This window comes from Chlorocebus sabaeus, chromosome 18 (assembly GCF_047675955.1).
Source record: "Chlorocebus sabaeus isolate Y175 chromosome 18, mChlSab1.0.hap1, whole genome shotgun sequence".
NCBI lineage: Eukaryota > Metazoa > Chordata > Mammalia > Primates > Cercopithecidae > Chlorocebus > Chlorocebus sabaeus.
Genome location: NC_132921.1, coordinates 68,365,860 through 68,383,481, shown reverse-complemented (window position 1 = coordinate 68,383,481; position 17,622 = coordinate 68,365,860). Strand labels below are relative to the sequence as shown.

General features: G+C 38.6%; 1 protein-coding gene across 5 annotated transcripts in view; it reads right to left on the bottom strand.

The window, feature by feature from the left end:
* ARHGAP28 (Rho GTPase activating protein 28) overlaps positions 1–17,622 on the bottom strand; it is a 195,121-nt gene that overhangs the window by 72,733 nt on the left and 104,766 nt on the right. For all 5 annotated transcript variants that reach the window (XM_007974605.3, XM_007974607.3, XM_007974608.3 and 2 more), the window contains one exon: positions 10,754–10,971. In XM_007974605.3, the coding sequence (XP_007972796.1) occupies positions 10,754–10,971 (218 nt within the window). The remainder of the gene's footprint in view (positions 1–10,753; positions 10,972–17,622) is intronic.

The following is a 17,622-nucleotide window of genomic DNA, read 5'->3' as shown; positions in this document are numbered from 1 at the left end:
GAGAGTGAGGGGGAAACTGGAACCAAGTTGGAAAACACTCTTCAGGATATCATCCAGGAGAACTTCCCCAACCTAGTAGGGCAGGCCAACATTCAAATCCAGGAAATACAGAGAACGCCACAAAGATACTCCTCGAGAAGAGCAACTCCAAGACACATAATTGCCAGATTCACCAAAGTTGAAATGAAGGAAAAAATCTTAAGGGCAGCAAGAGAGAAAGGTCAGGTTACCTACAAAGGGAAGCCCATCAGACTAACAGCAGATCTCTCGGCAGAAACTCTACAAGCCAGAAGAGAGTGGGGGCCAATATTCAACATTCTTAAAGAAAAGAATTTTAAACTCAGAATTTCATATCCAGCCAAACTAAGTTTCATAAGTGAAGGAGAAATAAAATCCTTTACAGATAAGCAAATGCTTAGAGATTTTGTCACCACTAGGCCTGCCTTACAAGAGACCCTGAAGGAAGCACTAAACATGGAAAGGAACAATTGGTACCAGCCATTGCAAAAACATGCCAAAATGTAAAGACCATCGAGGCTAGGAAGAAACTGCATCAACTAACGAGCAAAATAACCAGTTAATATCATAATGGGAGGATCAAGTTCACACATAACAATATTAACCTTAAATGTAAATGGACTAAATGCTCCAATTAAAAGACACAGACTGGCAAACTGGATACAGAGTCAAGACCCATCAGTCTGCTGTATTCAGGAGACCCATCTCACATGCAGAGACATACATAGGCTCAAAATAAAGGGATGGAGGAAGATTTACCAAGCAAATAGAGAACAAAACAAAAAAGCAGGGGTTGCAATACTAGTCTCTGATAAAACAGACTTTAAACCATCAAAGATCAAAAGAGACAAAGAAGGCCATTACATAATGGTAAAGGGATCAATTCAACAGGAAGAGCTAACTATCCTAAATATACGTGCACCCAATACAGGAGCACCCAGATTCATAAAGCAAGTCCTTAGAGACTTACAAAGAGACTTAGACTCCCATACAATAATAATGGGAGACTTCAACACTCCACTGTCAACATTAGACAGATCAACGAGACAGAAAGTTAACAAGGATATCCAGGAATTGAACTCAGCTCTGCAGCAAGCAGACCTAATAGACATCTATAGAACTCTGCACCCCAAATCAACAGAATATACATTCTTCTCAGCACCACACCGCACTTATTCCAAAATTGACCACATAATTGGAAGTAAAGCACTCCTCAGCAAATGTACAAGAACAGAAATTATAACAAACTGTCTCTCAGACCACAGTGCAATCAAACTAGAACTCAGGACTAAGAAACTCAATCAAAACCGCTCAACTACATGGAAACTGAACAACCTGCTCCTGAATGACTACTGGGTACATAACGAAATGAAGGCAGAAATAAAGATGTTCTTTGAAACCAATGAGAACAAAGATACAACATACCAGAATCTCTGGGACACATTTAAAGCAGTGTGTAGAGGGAAATTTACAGCACTAAATGCCCACAAGAGAAAGCAGGAAAGATCTAAAATTGACACTCTAACATCACAATTAAAAGAACTAGAGAAGCAAGAGCAAACACATTCGAAAGCTAGCAGAAGGCAAGAAATAACTAAGATCAGAGCAGAACTGAAGGAGATAGAGACACAAAAAACCCTCCAAAAAATCAATGAATCCAGGAGTTGGTTTTTTGAAAAGATCAACAAAATTGACAGACCACTAGCAAGACTAATAAAGAAGAAAAGAGAGAAGAATCAAATAGATGCAATAAAAAATGATAAAGGGGATATCACCACCGACCCCACAGAAATACAAACTACCATCAGAGAATACTATAAACACCTCTATGCAAATAAACTAGAAAATCTAGAAGAAATGGATAATTTCCTGGACACTTACACTCTTCCAAGACTAAACCAGGAAGAAGTTGAATCCCTGAATAGACCAATAGCAGGCTCTGAAATTGAGGCAATAATTAAGAGCCTACCAACCAAAAAAAGTCCAGGACCAGATGGATTCACAGCTGAATTCTACCAGAGGTACAAGGAGGAGCTGGTACCATTCCTTCTGAAACTATTCCAATCAATAGAAAAAGAGGGAATCCTCCCTAACTCATTTTATGAGGCCAACATCATCCTGATACCAAAGCCTGGCAGAGACACAACAAAAAAAGAGAATTTTAGACCAATATCCCTGATGAACATCGATGCAAAAATACTCAGTAAAATACTGGCAAACCGGATTCAGCAGCACATCAAAAAGCTTATCCACCATGATCAAGTGGGCTTCATCCCTGGGATGCAAGGCTGGTTCAACATTCGCAAATCAATAAACATAATCCAGCATATAAACAGAACCAAAGACAAGAACCACATGATTATCTCAATAGATGCAGAAAAGGCTTTTGACAAAATTCAACAGCCCTTCATGCTAAAAATGCTCAATAAATTCGGTATTGATGGAACGTACCTCAAAATAATAAGAGCTATTTATGACAAACCCACAGCCAATATCATACTGAATGGGCAAAAACTGGAAAAATTCCCTTTGAAAACTGGCACAAGACAGGGATGCCCTCTCTCACCACTCCTATTCAACATAGTGTTGGAAGTTCTGGCTAGGGCAATCAGAAAAGAGAAAGAAATCAAGGGTATTCAGTTAGGAAAAGAAGAAGTCAAATTGTCCCTCTTTGCAGATGACATGATTGTATATTTAGAACACCCCGTCATCTCAGCCCAAAATCTCCTTAAGCTGATAAGCAACTTCAGCAAAGTCTGAGGATACAAAATTAATGTGCAAAAATCACAAGCATTCTTATACACCAGTAACAGACAAACAGAGAGCCAAATCATGAATGAACTTCCATTCATAATTGCTTCAAAGAGAATAAAATACCTAGGAATCCAACTTACAAGGGATGTAAAGGACCTCTTCAAGGAGAACTACAAACCACTGCTCAGTGAAATAAAAGAGGACACAAACAAATGGAAGAACATACCATGCTCATGGATAGGAAGAATCAGTATCGTGAAAATGACCATACTGCCCAAGGTTATTTATAGATTCAATGCCATCCCCATCAAGCTACCAATGAGTTTCTTCACAGAATTGGAAAAAACTGCTTTAAAGTTCATATGGAACCAAAAAAGAGCCCGCATCTCCAAGACAATCCTAAGTCAAAAGAACAAAGCTGGAGGCATCACGCTACCTGACTTCAAACTATACTACAAGGCTACAGTAACCAAAACAGCATGGTACTGGTACCAAAACAGAGATATAGACCAATGGAACAGAACAGAGTCCTCAGAAATAATACCACACATCTACAGCCATCTGATCTTTGACAAACCTGAGAGAAACAAGAAATGGGGGAAGGATTTCCTATTTAATAAATGGTGCTGGGAAAATTGGCTAGCCATAAGTAGAAAGCTGAAACTGGATCCTTTCCTTACTCCTTATACGAAAATTAATTCAGGATGGATTAGAGACTTAAATGTTAGACCTAATACCATAAAAACCCTAAAAGAAAACCTAGGTACTACCATTCAGGACATAGGCATGGGCAAAGACTTCATGTCTAAAACACCAAAAGCAATGGCAACAAAAGCCAAAATTGACAAATGGGATCTCATTAAACTAAAGAGCTTCTGCACAGCAAAAGAAACTACCATCAGAGTGAACAGGCAACCTACAGAATGGGAGAAAATTTTTGCAATCTACTCATCTGACAAAGGGCTAATATCCAGAACCTACAAAGAACTCAAATTTACAAGAAAAAAACAAACAACCCCATCAAAAAGTGGGCAAAGGATATGAACAGACACTTCTCAAAAGAAGACATTCATACAGCCAATAGACACATGAAAAAATGCTCATCATCACTGGCCATCAGAGAAATGCAAATCAAAACCACAATGAGATACCATCTCACACCAGTTAGAATGGCGATCATTAAAAAGTCAGGAAACAACAGGTGCTGGAGAGGATGTGGAGAAATAGGAACACTTTTACACTGTTGGTGGGATTGTAAACTAGTTCAACCATTATGGAAAACAGTATGGTGATTCCTCAAGGATCTAGAACTAGATGTACCATATGACCCAGCCATCCCATTACTGGGTATATACCCAAAGGATTATAAATCATGCTGCTATAAAGACACATGCACACGTATGTTTATTGTGGCACTATTCACAATAGCAAAGACTTGGAATCAACCCAAGTGTCCATCAGTGACAGACTGGATTAAGAAAATGTGGCACATATACACCATGGAATACTATGCAGCCATAAAAAAGGATGAGTTTGTGTCCTTTGTAGGGACATGGATGCAGCTGGAAACCATCATTCTTAGCAAACTATCACAAGAACAGAAAACCAAGCACCGCATGTTCTCACTCATAGGTGGGAACTGAACAATGAGATCACTTGGACTCGGTAAGGGGAACATCACACACAGGGGCCTATCATGGGGAGGGGGAGGGGGGGAGGGGGAGGGGGGAGGGATTGCATTGGGAGGTATACCTGATGTAAATGACGAGTTGATGGGTGCTGACGAGTTGATGGGTGCAGCACACCAACATGGCACAAGTATACATATGTAACAAACCTGCACGTTATGCACATGTACCCTAGAACTTAAAGTATAAAAAAAAAAGAAAAAAAGATCCTTTCAGGAGGTTCAGATTTTAGGCTTATTTTAAAATATTGTTGGACTTCGTATTTGGGCAAATGATTTATCACCTTATTGGCTCTCAGTTTTATCAGTGAGAGCACCTTTTATATGAGATTGGCATGCCCTGGACTCCTTCTGTTGTTATTGAACTTAGTAAATGTTTTTTAATTGTTGACCAAAGTCAGTGTTTTGTATTATAAAAACACAGAAATATAGGATTATTGTTTGTGATGTATTTGAGAAAGATTTAACTGTTCTACAACGTTGGGATGTATTTTGGTGATGCGAATGTTTGGATTTTGCCATGCTGTGACAAACGATAGCAGGAAGACTCAAAAAACCTGTTACAAAGACAGCTGTGGTCTGGTGGGTCAGCACAGATTTTGTGTCTTAACACCTGGATTACTGGGAGAAGTTAATTGAGTGGCGTTTGCCACGGTGTTTGGGGGAGCTTCAAAATGTTGTAAAATGAAGTTTAATAAATGCTTTCTGAGAGCCAAAAAAGAAAAAAAGAAACAAGAACAGATGCTAGCTATAATGAAAGGGAAGTCAGGGCAAGGGGAGGGCCTTCAGTAAATTAGCAATATGACCATTAAATTTTTTTTCTTTTTGAGACAGGATCTATCATTCTGTCTTCCAGGATGGAGTTAAGTGGCCCAGTCATGGCTCACTGCAGCCTTGACCTCCCAGGCTCATGTGATTCTCCCACCTCAGCCTCCTGAGTAGCTGAAACAACAGGTATGGGACAGCAGGTATGTGCCACCACAACTGGCTAATTAAAAAAATTTTCTTTTGTAGAGACATGGTCTTGCTATGCCGTCCAGGCTGGTCTCAAACTCCTGAGTTCAAGCCATCCTCTTGCCTTAACCTCCCAAAGTGCTGGGATTACAGGTGTCAGCCATCATGCCTGGCCAAATTTTTAAGGAATGAAAGGCATAGTGTTAAAACAGCCATGGCCAAAATAAGCTTGGAAAATATAAGAACATTTAAGAGACACAGAGGTTCAATCCAAACAGTGCAACAATCATCTAACAGGAGTTTCACAAGGAGATAATCGAGAAAATAAAATGAACAAACAAATACTTGTTTTAAATGCTAGAAGAAAATATGTAGAACCTGAAAAAAGAACTAGTTCTCAGATTGTAAGAGCTCGCTTAGTACTGACCAGGATGAATTTTTTAAAAAGATAAAGTTGGTGAAATTTCAAGTTTCCAGCAATAAAAATAAAATTCAAAGGCTTTCCCATCTGTTATGTAAAGGAATAGGATTGATGCAGACGTTGTACTTCCCCACAGCAATGGTACATAAGAAAAGATAATGGACCCATATCTTACAAACTCTGAAGCCAAGTGATTTTGAGCATGGGATTCTTTTTTGTTTTTTAAATTATTATTATTATTATACTTTAAGTTCTAGGGTACATGTGCATAACGTGCAGGTTTGTTACATATGTATACTTGTGCCATGTTGGTGTGCTGCACCCATCAACTCGTCAGCACCCATCAACTCGTCATTTACATCAGGTATAACTCCCAATGCAATCCCTCCCCCTCCCCCCCTCCCCATGATAGGCCCCGGTGTGTGATGTTCCCCTTCCCGAGTCCAAGTGATCTCATTGTTCAGTTCCCACCTATGAGTGAGAACATGAGCATGGGATTCTATATACGAAAACAATTAAGAGAAGAACCATATAATCCACATATCTATTTTCTAAATTACTGAATTTATAGATAAGTATAAGATAAATACTTGTGTCTTTGTAAGTATTTTATACAATATAAATCTTTATAAGTATTTTATACAATATAAAGATATAAGTATTTATCTTATACTTATCTATTTTACTTGTACTTATATCCTTACTAGATAAGTATATTGGGTCAAATTTATACATCTAAGATTAATGCAAAATCTCCTTATGAAACTGATTATAAGACTTCACTAAGAAAGTGAAATGGAAAATCTTTGGTAATTATTCAATTAATGTAGGTAAATGATGCCAAAGAAAGAATAAGAAGGGATGGGGGGAAACGAAGGGATAGGCAGGGGGACACACAATTGGTGGGGGCAGGGGGAAAGAGAGAAGGGGGAGAGAGAGAGAGAGAGAGAAAGAGAGACAGAGAGAGAGAGAGAGAGAGAGAGAGAGAGAGAAAGCGATGGACCCCAGAGACACAGGACAGGAGGAGGAACAGAGGAATTGGTGTTTATGTTGTCAAATTCAAATAGAAAACTGAAAAAGTTTAGGTACATTCTCTAGAAGCTTCCAAATTTCTTGCAAAAACAGATGCTGAATTTTTTAGGAAAAAAAATCTGTGAAGATGTTTCTTAGGCCTTATATATTATAAATATTTTTTTAAAAGCTAGGTTTATATAGCTTTTTACATCTCTGACAAGGAACAATCTGAATTTTTTAAGCATCTTAGACAATGCCAAACTTACACTGATTTCATTTCACTGACTGCCCTATTTTCCAAGATAGCACAAGACCTTTTGACTCCCTAGAATATATAGTCTTTCTTTCTCCTGTGCCCACCCACTTCCTTAGTCCCCATTCTCAATTCTCTCTAGAACTGAGGCTTCAGCAGCAGGACTGGAAGGAAAGAGAGGAAGGCAGACATAAGCAAGAACCCTGGGCCATTCCTCACTCCTCACCACAAAAGCACCCTGTTAGGCCCTCCTTTGGTCTTTCCAGACTCCCTAGAATATATAGTCTTTCTTTCTCCTGTGCCCACCCACTTCCTTAGTCCCCATTCTCAATTCTCTCTAGAACTGAGGCTTCAGCAGCAGGACTGGAAGGAAAGAGAGGAAGGCAGACATAAGCAAGAACCCTGGGCCATTCCTCACTCCTCACCACAAAAGCACCCTGTTAGGCCCTCCTTTGGTCTTTCCAGGAGTTAGACACCAGTTTATTCCATTTGCCTGTCTCAGTGAAGCAAAAGACATTTCATTTTGAGGAACTGAGTACTTTATCTTTCCCTTTGGGGTCTAAATGAAAGAAGAAGGTGCACAAAAAATACCCTTTATCTTGCTGTTTTTCCATTACTAGAAGTCCAAAGTCTTAGGAAATCTGAAGAGAATAGTTATGCATTCTCTAGTAATGCACTGAGTAAATGGAGGATTTGGGAAGAGCCTAGAAACCCTTTTTAATTTCGCAGTTTCCTAGGGAAAAGCAAAATTCAAAGTCTGAAGTATCTGGAAATAGAAGTGAGAAAGACAGCATGGATGCAAAGATTTTAGGATTCTCTCAAGATGATCCTGGAGACAAGTGAAAAATAATCAAGGGAATTTTTTGTTTTCAGAAGAATTTCCAGGCTCAGGCCCTCTTTTTATTTACAGTAATAGCAAATCACCCACTTGCAATTTTTCTAGTCTCCCACCAGCTGGAATCTACTAGGTACTGTATATCTTTGGGATCCACTTTGGTGGATACAAGAAAGGAAGAAAGAAACCACCAGAACAGAAGGGTATCCCAGTGCTCCAGCTAGAACTCAGCAGAACATCTGAGCTTGCCATACCTGAATGCTTAAAAGTGGAAAGAAGGAGAGCTGCTGTTCATGTATTTTGAAAGAAAATTCATTTGAAAGATGAATTTCAAATGAACATGAATGATTATCACAAGTCAAATGTACATCATAAGTCAAATGAACATGAATGGTCATCGTAGGTGAAAGGTATTCATCAATTAGAACTTCGGCCTAGGAAACAAAGTTTTCCTTTTTCTAATACACCATCCTGAAACAAATTTGTCAATAAATCCCAAAGATTTAGTACAAATAGTACAATTCATATTTGCTTTCCTCTTTCCTTTCTTCAAACACCAAATAAAACATAAAGGGGGAGGCTGACTTAGACACTTACACTAACTCTTAATCTAAAAAAATTATGGCTGGGCGCGGTGGCTCACGCCTGTAATCCCAGCAGTTTGGGAGGCCGAGGCGGGTGGATCACGAGGTCAGGAGATAGAGACCATCCTGGCTGACATGGTGAAACCCCTCTCTACTAAAAATACAAAAACAAAATTAGCCAGGCGTGGTGGCGGGCACCTCTAGTCCCAGTTACTCAGGAGGCTGAGGCAGGAGAATGGCGTGAACTCAGGAGGCAGAGCTTGCAGTGAGCCAAGATTGCACTACTGCACTCCAGCCTGGGCGACAAAGCGAGACTCCGTCTCAAAAAAAAAAAAAAAAAAAAATTATGTTGGTGAATGTGAATCTAACTAAAACAAAGCATTTGACTACTGCTTCTCAAGTAGAAAGTCCCTGAAGACTTTCAAAAAGATTGTTAAGTATAACAGCCTTTTCAAAACCCACAAGACACGTTACTTGTCCTTCATTTATTTGGTTGTTGTTATGGAGTCTATCCCAATTTCCCATAAAATCATCCCTTGGTACTGCTGCAGTGTCATAGCATACAGGACTCTAAGTGCCGCTAGACATAAAGACCAGTTTGTGATCACAAGCCATGATGCTGCTGAGTGATATCTGAATAAGAACACCTGATACGGATGGTCAGATGAAAAATACTAAAACATCAGGCCCAAGGAATTTAAACCAGCAAGGCAGCCCTTTACTATAGTAGGCATCTTGGTCAGGACACCTGTAGCTAATGTCCTTGCCTCACATTGTGGAAGTCACCTTTATTCAGTTACAGCTGTAGACAATCCCACCATCCAGAAAGACACAGGTTTACACTAGGTTGAAAGTCCAAATAGCTCAGAATTCAAAATGCACTCACCGTAAGTTATATCATTATATATGGCAGAAGATTCTAGAACTATGTTATTCAATACATAAGCTACAAGCTACATGTGACTGTTCATATTTAAATCAATTAAGATTAAGGAAAATTAAAAATTCAATTTCTCACACTAGCCACATTTAAAGTGTTGGTAGTCAGATGTAACTGGAGCTACCATAATGGACAGAAGTAGACCATTTCCGTCACTATAGAAAGTTCTAAAGGATAGTGCTATTCTAGGACACTGTTAGCACAAATGCAAAGGTTAACTGGGCCTATATGAGCTGCCTTGGCAACTACCTAATGTGATTACTTTATCTAAAAGAAGATATGACTTGCAGACAACCTTAAATAATTCAAATTGGAGACTGTCTTCCACCATGATTTCTACTCAATGCCCCTGAAGTTTTCATGTATGCCATTATTGATACTATAATTAATCAGACAAGAAACCTCAATCAGAGTGATTAACTAGCTTGCCCAGGTAACTTATCTCTAATTGCAGCTGAACATCAAATTTCCTTTTTTCTATATACTAGTTATCCAAAATGTTTCAAGAAGCCCATCTGCGTAGAACCTAACCTAGGATCTTGCACAGATAATGCATCTGTCGCATCTGCGATGCGGTTACTGTAATGTGACATTGCAATTATGCAATGAATAAATGAACAAGTAAGCTTTAAGACAGAGCTAGCAGTAAAACAAAGGTAGACATAGGAAAACATGAGTAATAGCCTTAGATGTAAAATTGGGGACATGAAATTGCTAAGGGTAAGCTAGAACTTCAACCAGCCATTTATCATAAAACATGGGATGTTTCCCTTATGGTTTTCTGAATCATTCTCTTGCCCACTTAATTAATGCCGGTATTTTCCATTTTTTGACCGTTTTAATTTATCTGAACATAAAGGCTACCCTACCCGATCTCTCATCCCCACTCTCCATTCAAACCAAACCACCTGGTCTTGTGTACAATACTTAAGTCCACTTCCCTAGGACTCCTTTGCCCGACCACAGAGTTTCCATTCAGTGCTGAAATTGAAGTAAAGGGTCCCTGGATTCTACCCACAAAGACTTGTTCCACTGCCAGAGAAGTCACTCTCTGATTTCAACAAACAAGGGAATAAGTTTAGTATTGAGGGAGACTGCAGTATAGGAGATAATGATCACTTAAGTTCAAACTTGTAAAAATTTGCACTGTGCTGTCTGCTTTAGTTCTCTCAAAAAGTTAGAATGGAACCACCCGACCAGACATTTCTGATATTTTTTCTACCCCAGCCCCACCCTACCCCCATCCCCAATCAAACCAAGCACCTTTTGAGCCATGTTTGAGCTCTTACTTACAGGAGACTCCCTGACTGCAAAGATGTCTCTGACATCCCTGATCGATGGCTTGTTCTTTTTCCTCATGGTTTGGGTATAGGTGTTGTATCTCTTTTCCACGGCAGCTGCCTGGGTTCGAGTCAATGTGGAGAGCAAGGCTTTGCCATCTTCCTCTTCATCACCTGAGATCAGAGTTGATAAACCCACATCTTGCAGCCATTCTGCTTCAAGTTCTCCTTCTGTAAAAGAACATTACCAAGAGAGGGTTAGAATATTTTCTGTATGATTGGATGCCATGTGAATATCAGACAAGAAGTATTGGGAAATAATATTTGTATTTTTTTACAGTAATTATGGGAAAGAACTACAAGAATGAACGTAAGTCTGCATTGTATTTTTTAAGTAAGTCAAATTTTGAAGTATTTTCTAGTACAGTAAGGTAATTGGCAGAGTTGGTAAGGTAAATTTTCCTGTTAGAGAGTTAAATATGAGCCATATCTGGCCTACTAATTTCAAAAAGTGATAAAACGTGAATATTTAAAGTAAAGCTATAATAGAAAAAAACCATGATTTAATGAAATACAAATTGGTTTTTCAATCACTCACATGGAGGTTCAAATGCCAGGGCCACCATTCACCAGCTGCCTGATTCCTAAGTCTTACGATATCTCGAGACCTCAGTGTCCTCTCAGCAAAATGAGTACAGTGAACCTCTATAGTTTTACGTTGTTTTGCATCCCTTTTGAATATGGGCTTAACTTTCTCATACCAGAAGGAGGGCTTAGTCACTCTTGATGTGGTTTCCAGGTGTCCAACTCCTCCCAATTCCTCCACAGAGCAGATCCAGGTATCTGCCTGATACAATCACCTCTTGGCGATGACTTCCTATTAGTCAGCTGGATACAACCTGCCTGACTCATCCCGACAACCCACACCCCCTACATGAACTGAACAGACACGGTGCAGTGACCACCTCTCCATCACAGCGCGACTCCCGGCTTGCTCTAAACCTGCCAGTTAGGACTCCTGGTGGGAAACCTGCTTGGGTAATGCTTGGATCCTAATTGAGGCTCTGGTCCCCAGGTCCCTCACTCACTCTCACTCTTTCCTGTTCCCTGCCTGCTTGTTGATTGCAAGTGTCCTGGACGGCTGCCCCTTCCCATTGGCCCTGAGAAACGAGCTGCCGTCTTCTCCCGTAGATCTGTCCTTTCTCTTATTTCATGTGTTTTGCTGAGTTGCCTCCTCTGTGTCTCACCTGGCCAACACACCTGAACCTAGCTTATTTCCAGTCAGGGCTCTCTTACAGCACCTGCCAGTACAAATGAGCTTCCTGTGAGAGGGACACCCGGTCATGGGCTGAACATGAAGGTATTAGGCCACCCACTAGGATAAAGAGGTATCCTTTGAAAGGCAAACATCGGTGACCAAATCCCCTGTAGCTCCATCAGAGCAGGATTAGTTTATAGCCACTCACCCGAGAGAGACCTCAAGACCAAATTAGAAAAAAATACAACAGTGAGAGTAATAATAACAAAAGGATTAGGGGGCCTATGAGGATTTTTTTAAAATCAATGTATTTATGACAGGTAGCAAAGAATCTGGAACAAAGTCGGTATTCAATTGATGTTCATTCTCCCACCTTTCTCCTTATTCTGAATGGTAATTGCTTGTTTCAGAAGAAAATTCAAAAACCTAAAATTCCTCAATATATAGAAATATAAGGAAATCAGAATAACAGTGTCCTGTAACAGAAAATCTACTACATATATGTTTCTGGGAACTACGTTAAGGAGGCATTACCCAAATGAGCATTGTTTAAAGAGCAGATTAGACTAATTTGTAAACAGCATGCCAAAGCATTAGTCTAGGAGTACTAGATTCTGCTTACATTATTGCATCACTGGTGTATAAACAAACCCTTGAATGTGTCTTACAGGCCCAGCTTCTTAGCTAGGCCAATATTTAATTTGCTATCTTATTTTAATTGTTCATTTGTTTTGTAAGCTGTCCCTTTAACAAAAAATGAAAAGTGAATTTATGATTGGCAGCCGTAATTTAAATCATAAGCCCTTTAAGTTAAGAGTTATGACATGGAGCTCTTCCTTAAGCTATGGATAAGCTTTTAATTTCTGAAGACAAAATGTACAATTTAATATTTAATATGTTAATATTAAAATTTTAAAAAGTTGTGTTTTTCTCCTCCACCTATGTAAGGAGTAATGAAAGAGTGGGAGGAAAGAGTACTTGGTAGGACTGGGGCTGACATAAATCGGAGGCGAGGATGGTCTAAGTCCTTAAACTGCAGCCTAAGTAGGACGTATGTTTTCCATAGGTAAGAAATGTCCAGGGCAGATATCAGTGTTACTCCTGTTGGCTGCTCACACCAGTTGCCAAATGTATAACTTCAACACAGAGAACTCCTTTGAATTTCCATTCCACATATCTGACTGCCTATTCAATATCCACTTGGCTCTGTCATTCATATGTCATATTCACTGTTTTCAAACCTTAACTCGTATTTCTCACTCCCAATTCTAGGTCTCTTTCAGGATTCCATATTTTAACAAACGAAACCTAACATCCAATGTAATTAGGCAAGAGAGTAACCCAGGAGGCATTCTTGACATCTCCCTCTCTTTCACACATCGACTCCAACACATCCCCATGGCCTTTTCATATTGCCCCCTTATTACTGCTCAAAATGTCCATCTTCCTTTATATCTTCTGCCATGGCCCGGGTCAGAGCTACATCCTCTCTCTCGTGGACTGCTGTGATAGACCCCCAACAGTTCCTCCAATGCCATTCTTGATCCTCTTCTAATCTATTATCCATATTATAACTAAATGAGCCCTTTCAAATGAACAAAAATAATTCTACAGTTTTTCCCTGCTCTTATGACTAAGAAAACCCCTAACATAGCCAACAAGATGTGAAACTGCTTACATTTCTGGACACGCTTATACCATACTCCTCCTCTCCTGTTCTCTGGCAATACTGGATTCCTCAAAAGCTCAACATTCTATTTTGTCACAAGGTCTTTGGACATGTCAGTCCTTCTACTTGACCTCATAATTACTGGACACCCATCTTTCAGATCTCAGTTTCTCCATCTTTTTCTCAGGAAAGTCTCTTTTTCCCTGCACCCATCAGATAAGGTCATGTCCTACTGCTATCAATCCTAACACTGCTGTTTCTTCTTCCTTCAAGTAGTTTTCTCCTTCAAATATGTTTATATTATTTCATTAATTACTTTCTCTTCCACTAGATTATCAACTCCTTGAGAGAAAAAAAAATTCTGCTTTTTTAAATCACTCTAACACCAACACCTTCCAGAGTGCTCTATTGGTGTCACTGTATTCCTTATCCTGCTCTAAAGGGAGTTCATTTTAGTTCCCACAGTTCACTTGACTCATAACCTCCACTGTTTGCCCTGCTCTATGCAACATCTGTAATCTTGGTTAGTTAAAAACAGCTTTCAGCAGCTGTTTTTAAATGGGATGCTTGGAGTCTCCATATATATTCCCTAACTGACTCCCAGATAAAATGTGGGGAAATCTGAGCATCGAAATGAATGACAGTAAAAGATAAACCCACTAAATAAACCAGGAGTCCATTCTGATACAAAGAAATGACTTGGTGTAGAGTGGGATGTTTATATAGTGTGAAGGCACCTCCCAAGAAAACAGTAACTACAAAAATGAAATGACTAAGTTCACATTGGAGAAACCTGCATGTATATACCACCTTAAGTAACTGATTAAAGTGGACATCATCAGTGACAGAACAAATTAAAATTATGAGCCACCTGACAGGCTGCCATGAGAAGAACACAATATCACAACTTGCCCAAGATGTATAACCTGAGTCTAAGTCATCGGGAAACATCACACAAACCCGAATTGTCTGATACAGAGGAGCATCTATAAAATTACATATAATTTTCAAGTGTCAAGGTCATAAAATTCAAAGAAAGGCTAAGAAACTGTTCCAGACTATAAAGAGGAGAGAGAGAGAGAAAGAGAGAGAAGAAAGAGAAACATGTTTTTCAATTAACCATAACAAGTGATTCTAAACTAGAGGGTTTTTTTTTTTTTTTTTTTTGTCATAAAAGGTAATATAGAAATGATAGCAGTCTGAGGACTGGATGATAGTTTTAATAGTATGCTGTGATTACACAGGGAATGGCTTTCTCTCTACATAGGTGTGTACGTATATATATATAATACCTAAAGTACTTGGGAGTGATAGAGCATCAGGATGGCAATTACTCTCAAATGGTCCCTGAAACAAGCAGTCTTTAAAAGTGTACTTGTGACTTCCCTATACATTTGGGATTATTTCAAAATTAAAAAACTATAAGTACATATGACATCTTAAAGCAAAAATGACAACATTGCATTGATGTATGTACAACGTATACAGATGCTATACATAAGACAATAGTACAAAGCACCGGGCAGGAAGAAGAATGGAATTCTACTGCTGCAAGATTCTTATATTTGATATAGAGACGCATAGTATTTATCTAAGTAGACTATGATAAATTATGGATGAATATTAAAATGCCTGAACAGCAACAAAACCAATTAAAGCAATATAGCTGAAACGTAAGCACAGAAACTATGAAGAAATTGTGAAGAAAAACACAGACAGACAGGTAGAAAGTAAATGGATGAAAAAAGATATATCTTGCAAAGAATAACCCTATAAACCCTAAGAAAGCCAGAATGACTATGTAATTATTAGACGAAGCAGACTTCAAGATATAACATATCAAAATTTGTGGGATGGAGTGATAGCAATGCTTATAAAGAACTGTACATATTCAAAAAGACGAAAGATTTAAAATTAATGGTCTAGGTTTCCATCTTAAGAACACAGGAAAAAAGCAAATTAAACACAGAAACATAAACAAAAGGAGATATAGATTTTATTAATTTGTTTTCAAAGAACCAACATACTAGAAAAGCACATTATATAATTCAACACCCATTCACATTACTGCCAGAAAAACTAGGAATAGAAAGCTATCTGGTAAAGAGCATTTACAGAAAGTTTACAATTACCATCATGTCTAGTGGTGAGTACTGAACCCGTTCCCTATAAAACTGGGAATATGACAAGGATATGTATGTGCCGTCACCACTTCTATTCAATTTGTACTAGAAGCCCTAGCCAGTACAATAAGGCAAGATCAAAAATAAAAGCACAAAATATCAGAAAGGAAAACCGTCTCTATTCATAGATGACCTCTTTGCTTATGTAGATAATCCTAAGAAATCTAGTAGACAACTACTAGAAAATGAATTTAGGAAGATAATGGTTTGTAACGTCAAGATACAAAAGTAACTGTATTTCTATATGCCAGCAACAACTGAAAAGACAGAGACAAACCCAATTAAAAGACCCCACTAAGAATATGAACAGACAAGTCACAGGCAGTAAGAAAATATCTGCAATAAATATATCTGACAAAGGACTTGTATCAAGAATGCACAGCAATAAAAAGTTTTAAAAAGTTTCAAAAAATAGTCAAGAGTTTTCACAAAGCAAGATGCATGAAAAGACAAAAAGCACAGGAGAAAAGTTCAACATCGTTAGTCATCAGGGAACTGTAATTACAACCATAATGAGATACCCCACATATCCACTAGAATCACTCATATGATGGAGAATGAAAGCACTGAGTGTTGCAATGACGTGGAAATGGAACTGTCTGTCTCATACATTGCTGGAAGGGGTGTAAAATAGTACAACTACTTTGGAAAAATGCTGGCAGTTTCTTATGTAGTTAAACATTCTATGAAAAATACATACGTCCAAGAGAAATAAAAATATATCTATACAAAAATACTTCCACAAGATTGCTCATAACGGCATTATTCATCGTAAGCAAAATTGTAAACAATGCTCAAATTAAAAATTACATGGATAAACAAATTGTGGCACATTCATACAATGGAATATTACTGTTCTGGGTTATGTCCCCCAAAAAGATATGCTGAAGTCTTAAACCCTGGTATCTATGAATATAACCTTATTTGGAAACAAAGCTTTTGCAGACATAATTAAGATGAGGTTGGAATACTATGCAGCCATAAAAAAGGATAAGTTCACGTCCTTTGCAGGGACATGGATGAAGCTGGAAACCATCTTTCTCAGCAAACTAACACAAGAACAGAAAAACCGAACACTGCATGTTCTGACTCATAAGTAGGAGGTGAACAATGAGAATACATGGACACAGGGAGGGGAACGTCACACACTGGGGCCTGTAGGGGGCTGGGGGGCTGGGAGAGGGTTAGCATTAGGAGAAATACCCAATGTAGGTGAAGGGTTGATGGATGCATTAAAACACCATGGCACATGTATACCTATATAATAAAACTATATATAGGTATATATATAGAGTTCTGCACATGTACTCCAGAACTTAAAAGTATAATAATAATAATAATAAAAGAATAGCATTCACATTATAACATTGTAAAGAAAAAAAAAGAAAGGGTGAATAAAATCTAGAATTTAGTAGCACAGTAGGGTGACTATGGTTAATAATAATCTATGGCATATTTTATAATAACTAATAGAGTGGAACTGGAATGCTCCTAACACAAATAAATGATAGATGAAGTGAAAAAAAAATTGAGATGATGTCATACTGGAGTAGGGTGGGCCCTTAATCCAACATAACTGGTATCTTTATAAGAAGAGGAGAAGAAACAGACAAACATAGGGAGTATGCTATGAACTACGGGACAGAGAATGGCACAATGTGTTGTCAACAGTCAAGGAACACCAAGGATTGCCAGCAACACCAGAAGCTGAAATAGACATGGAACGCATTCTCCCCTAGAACTCTCCAAGAGAGCATGGCCCAGCTTGACAC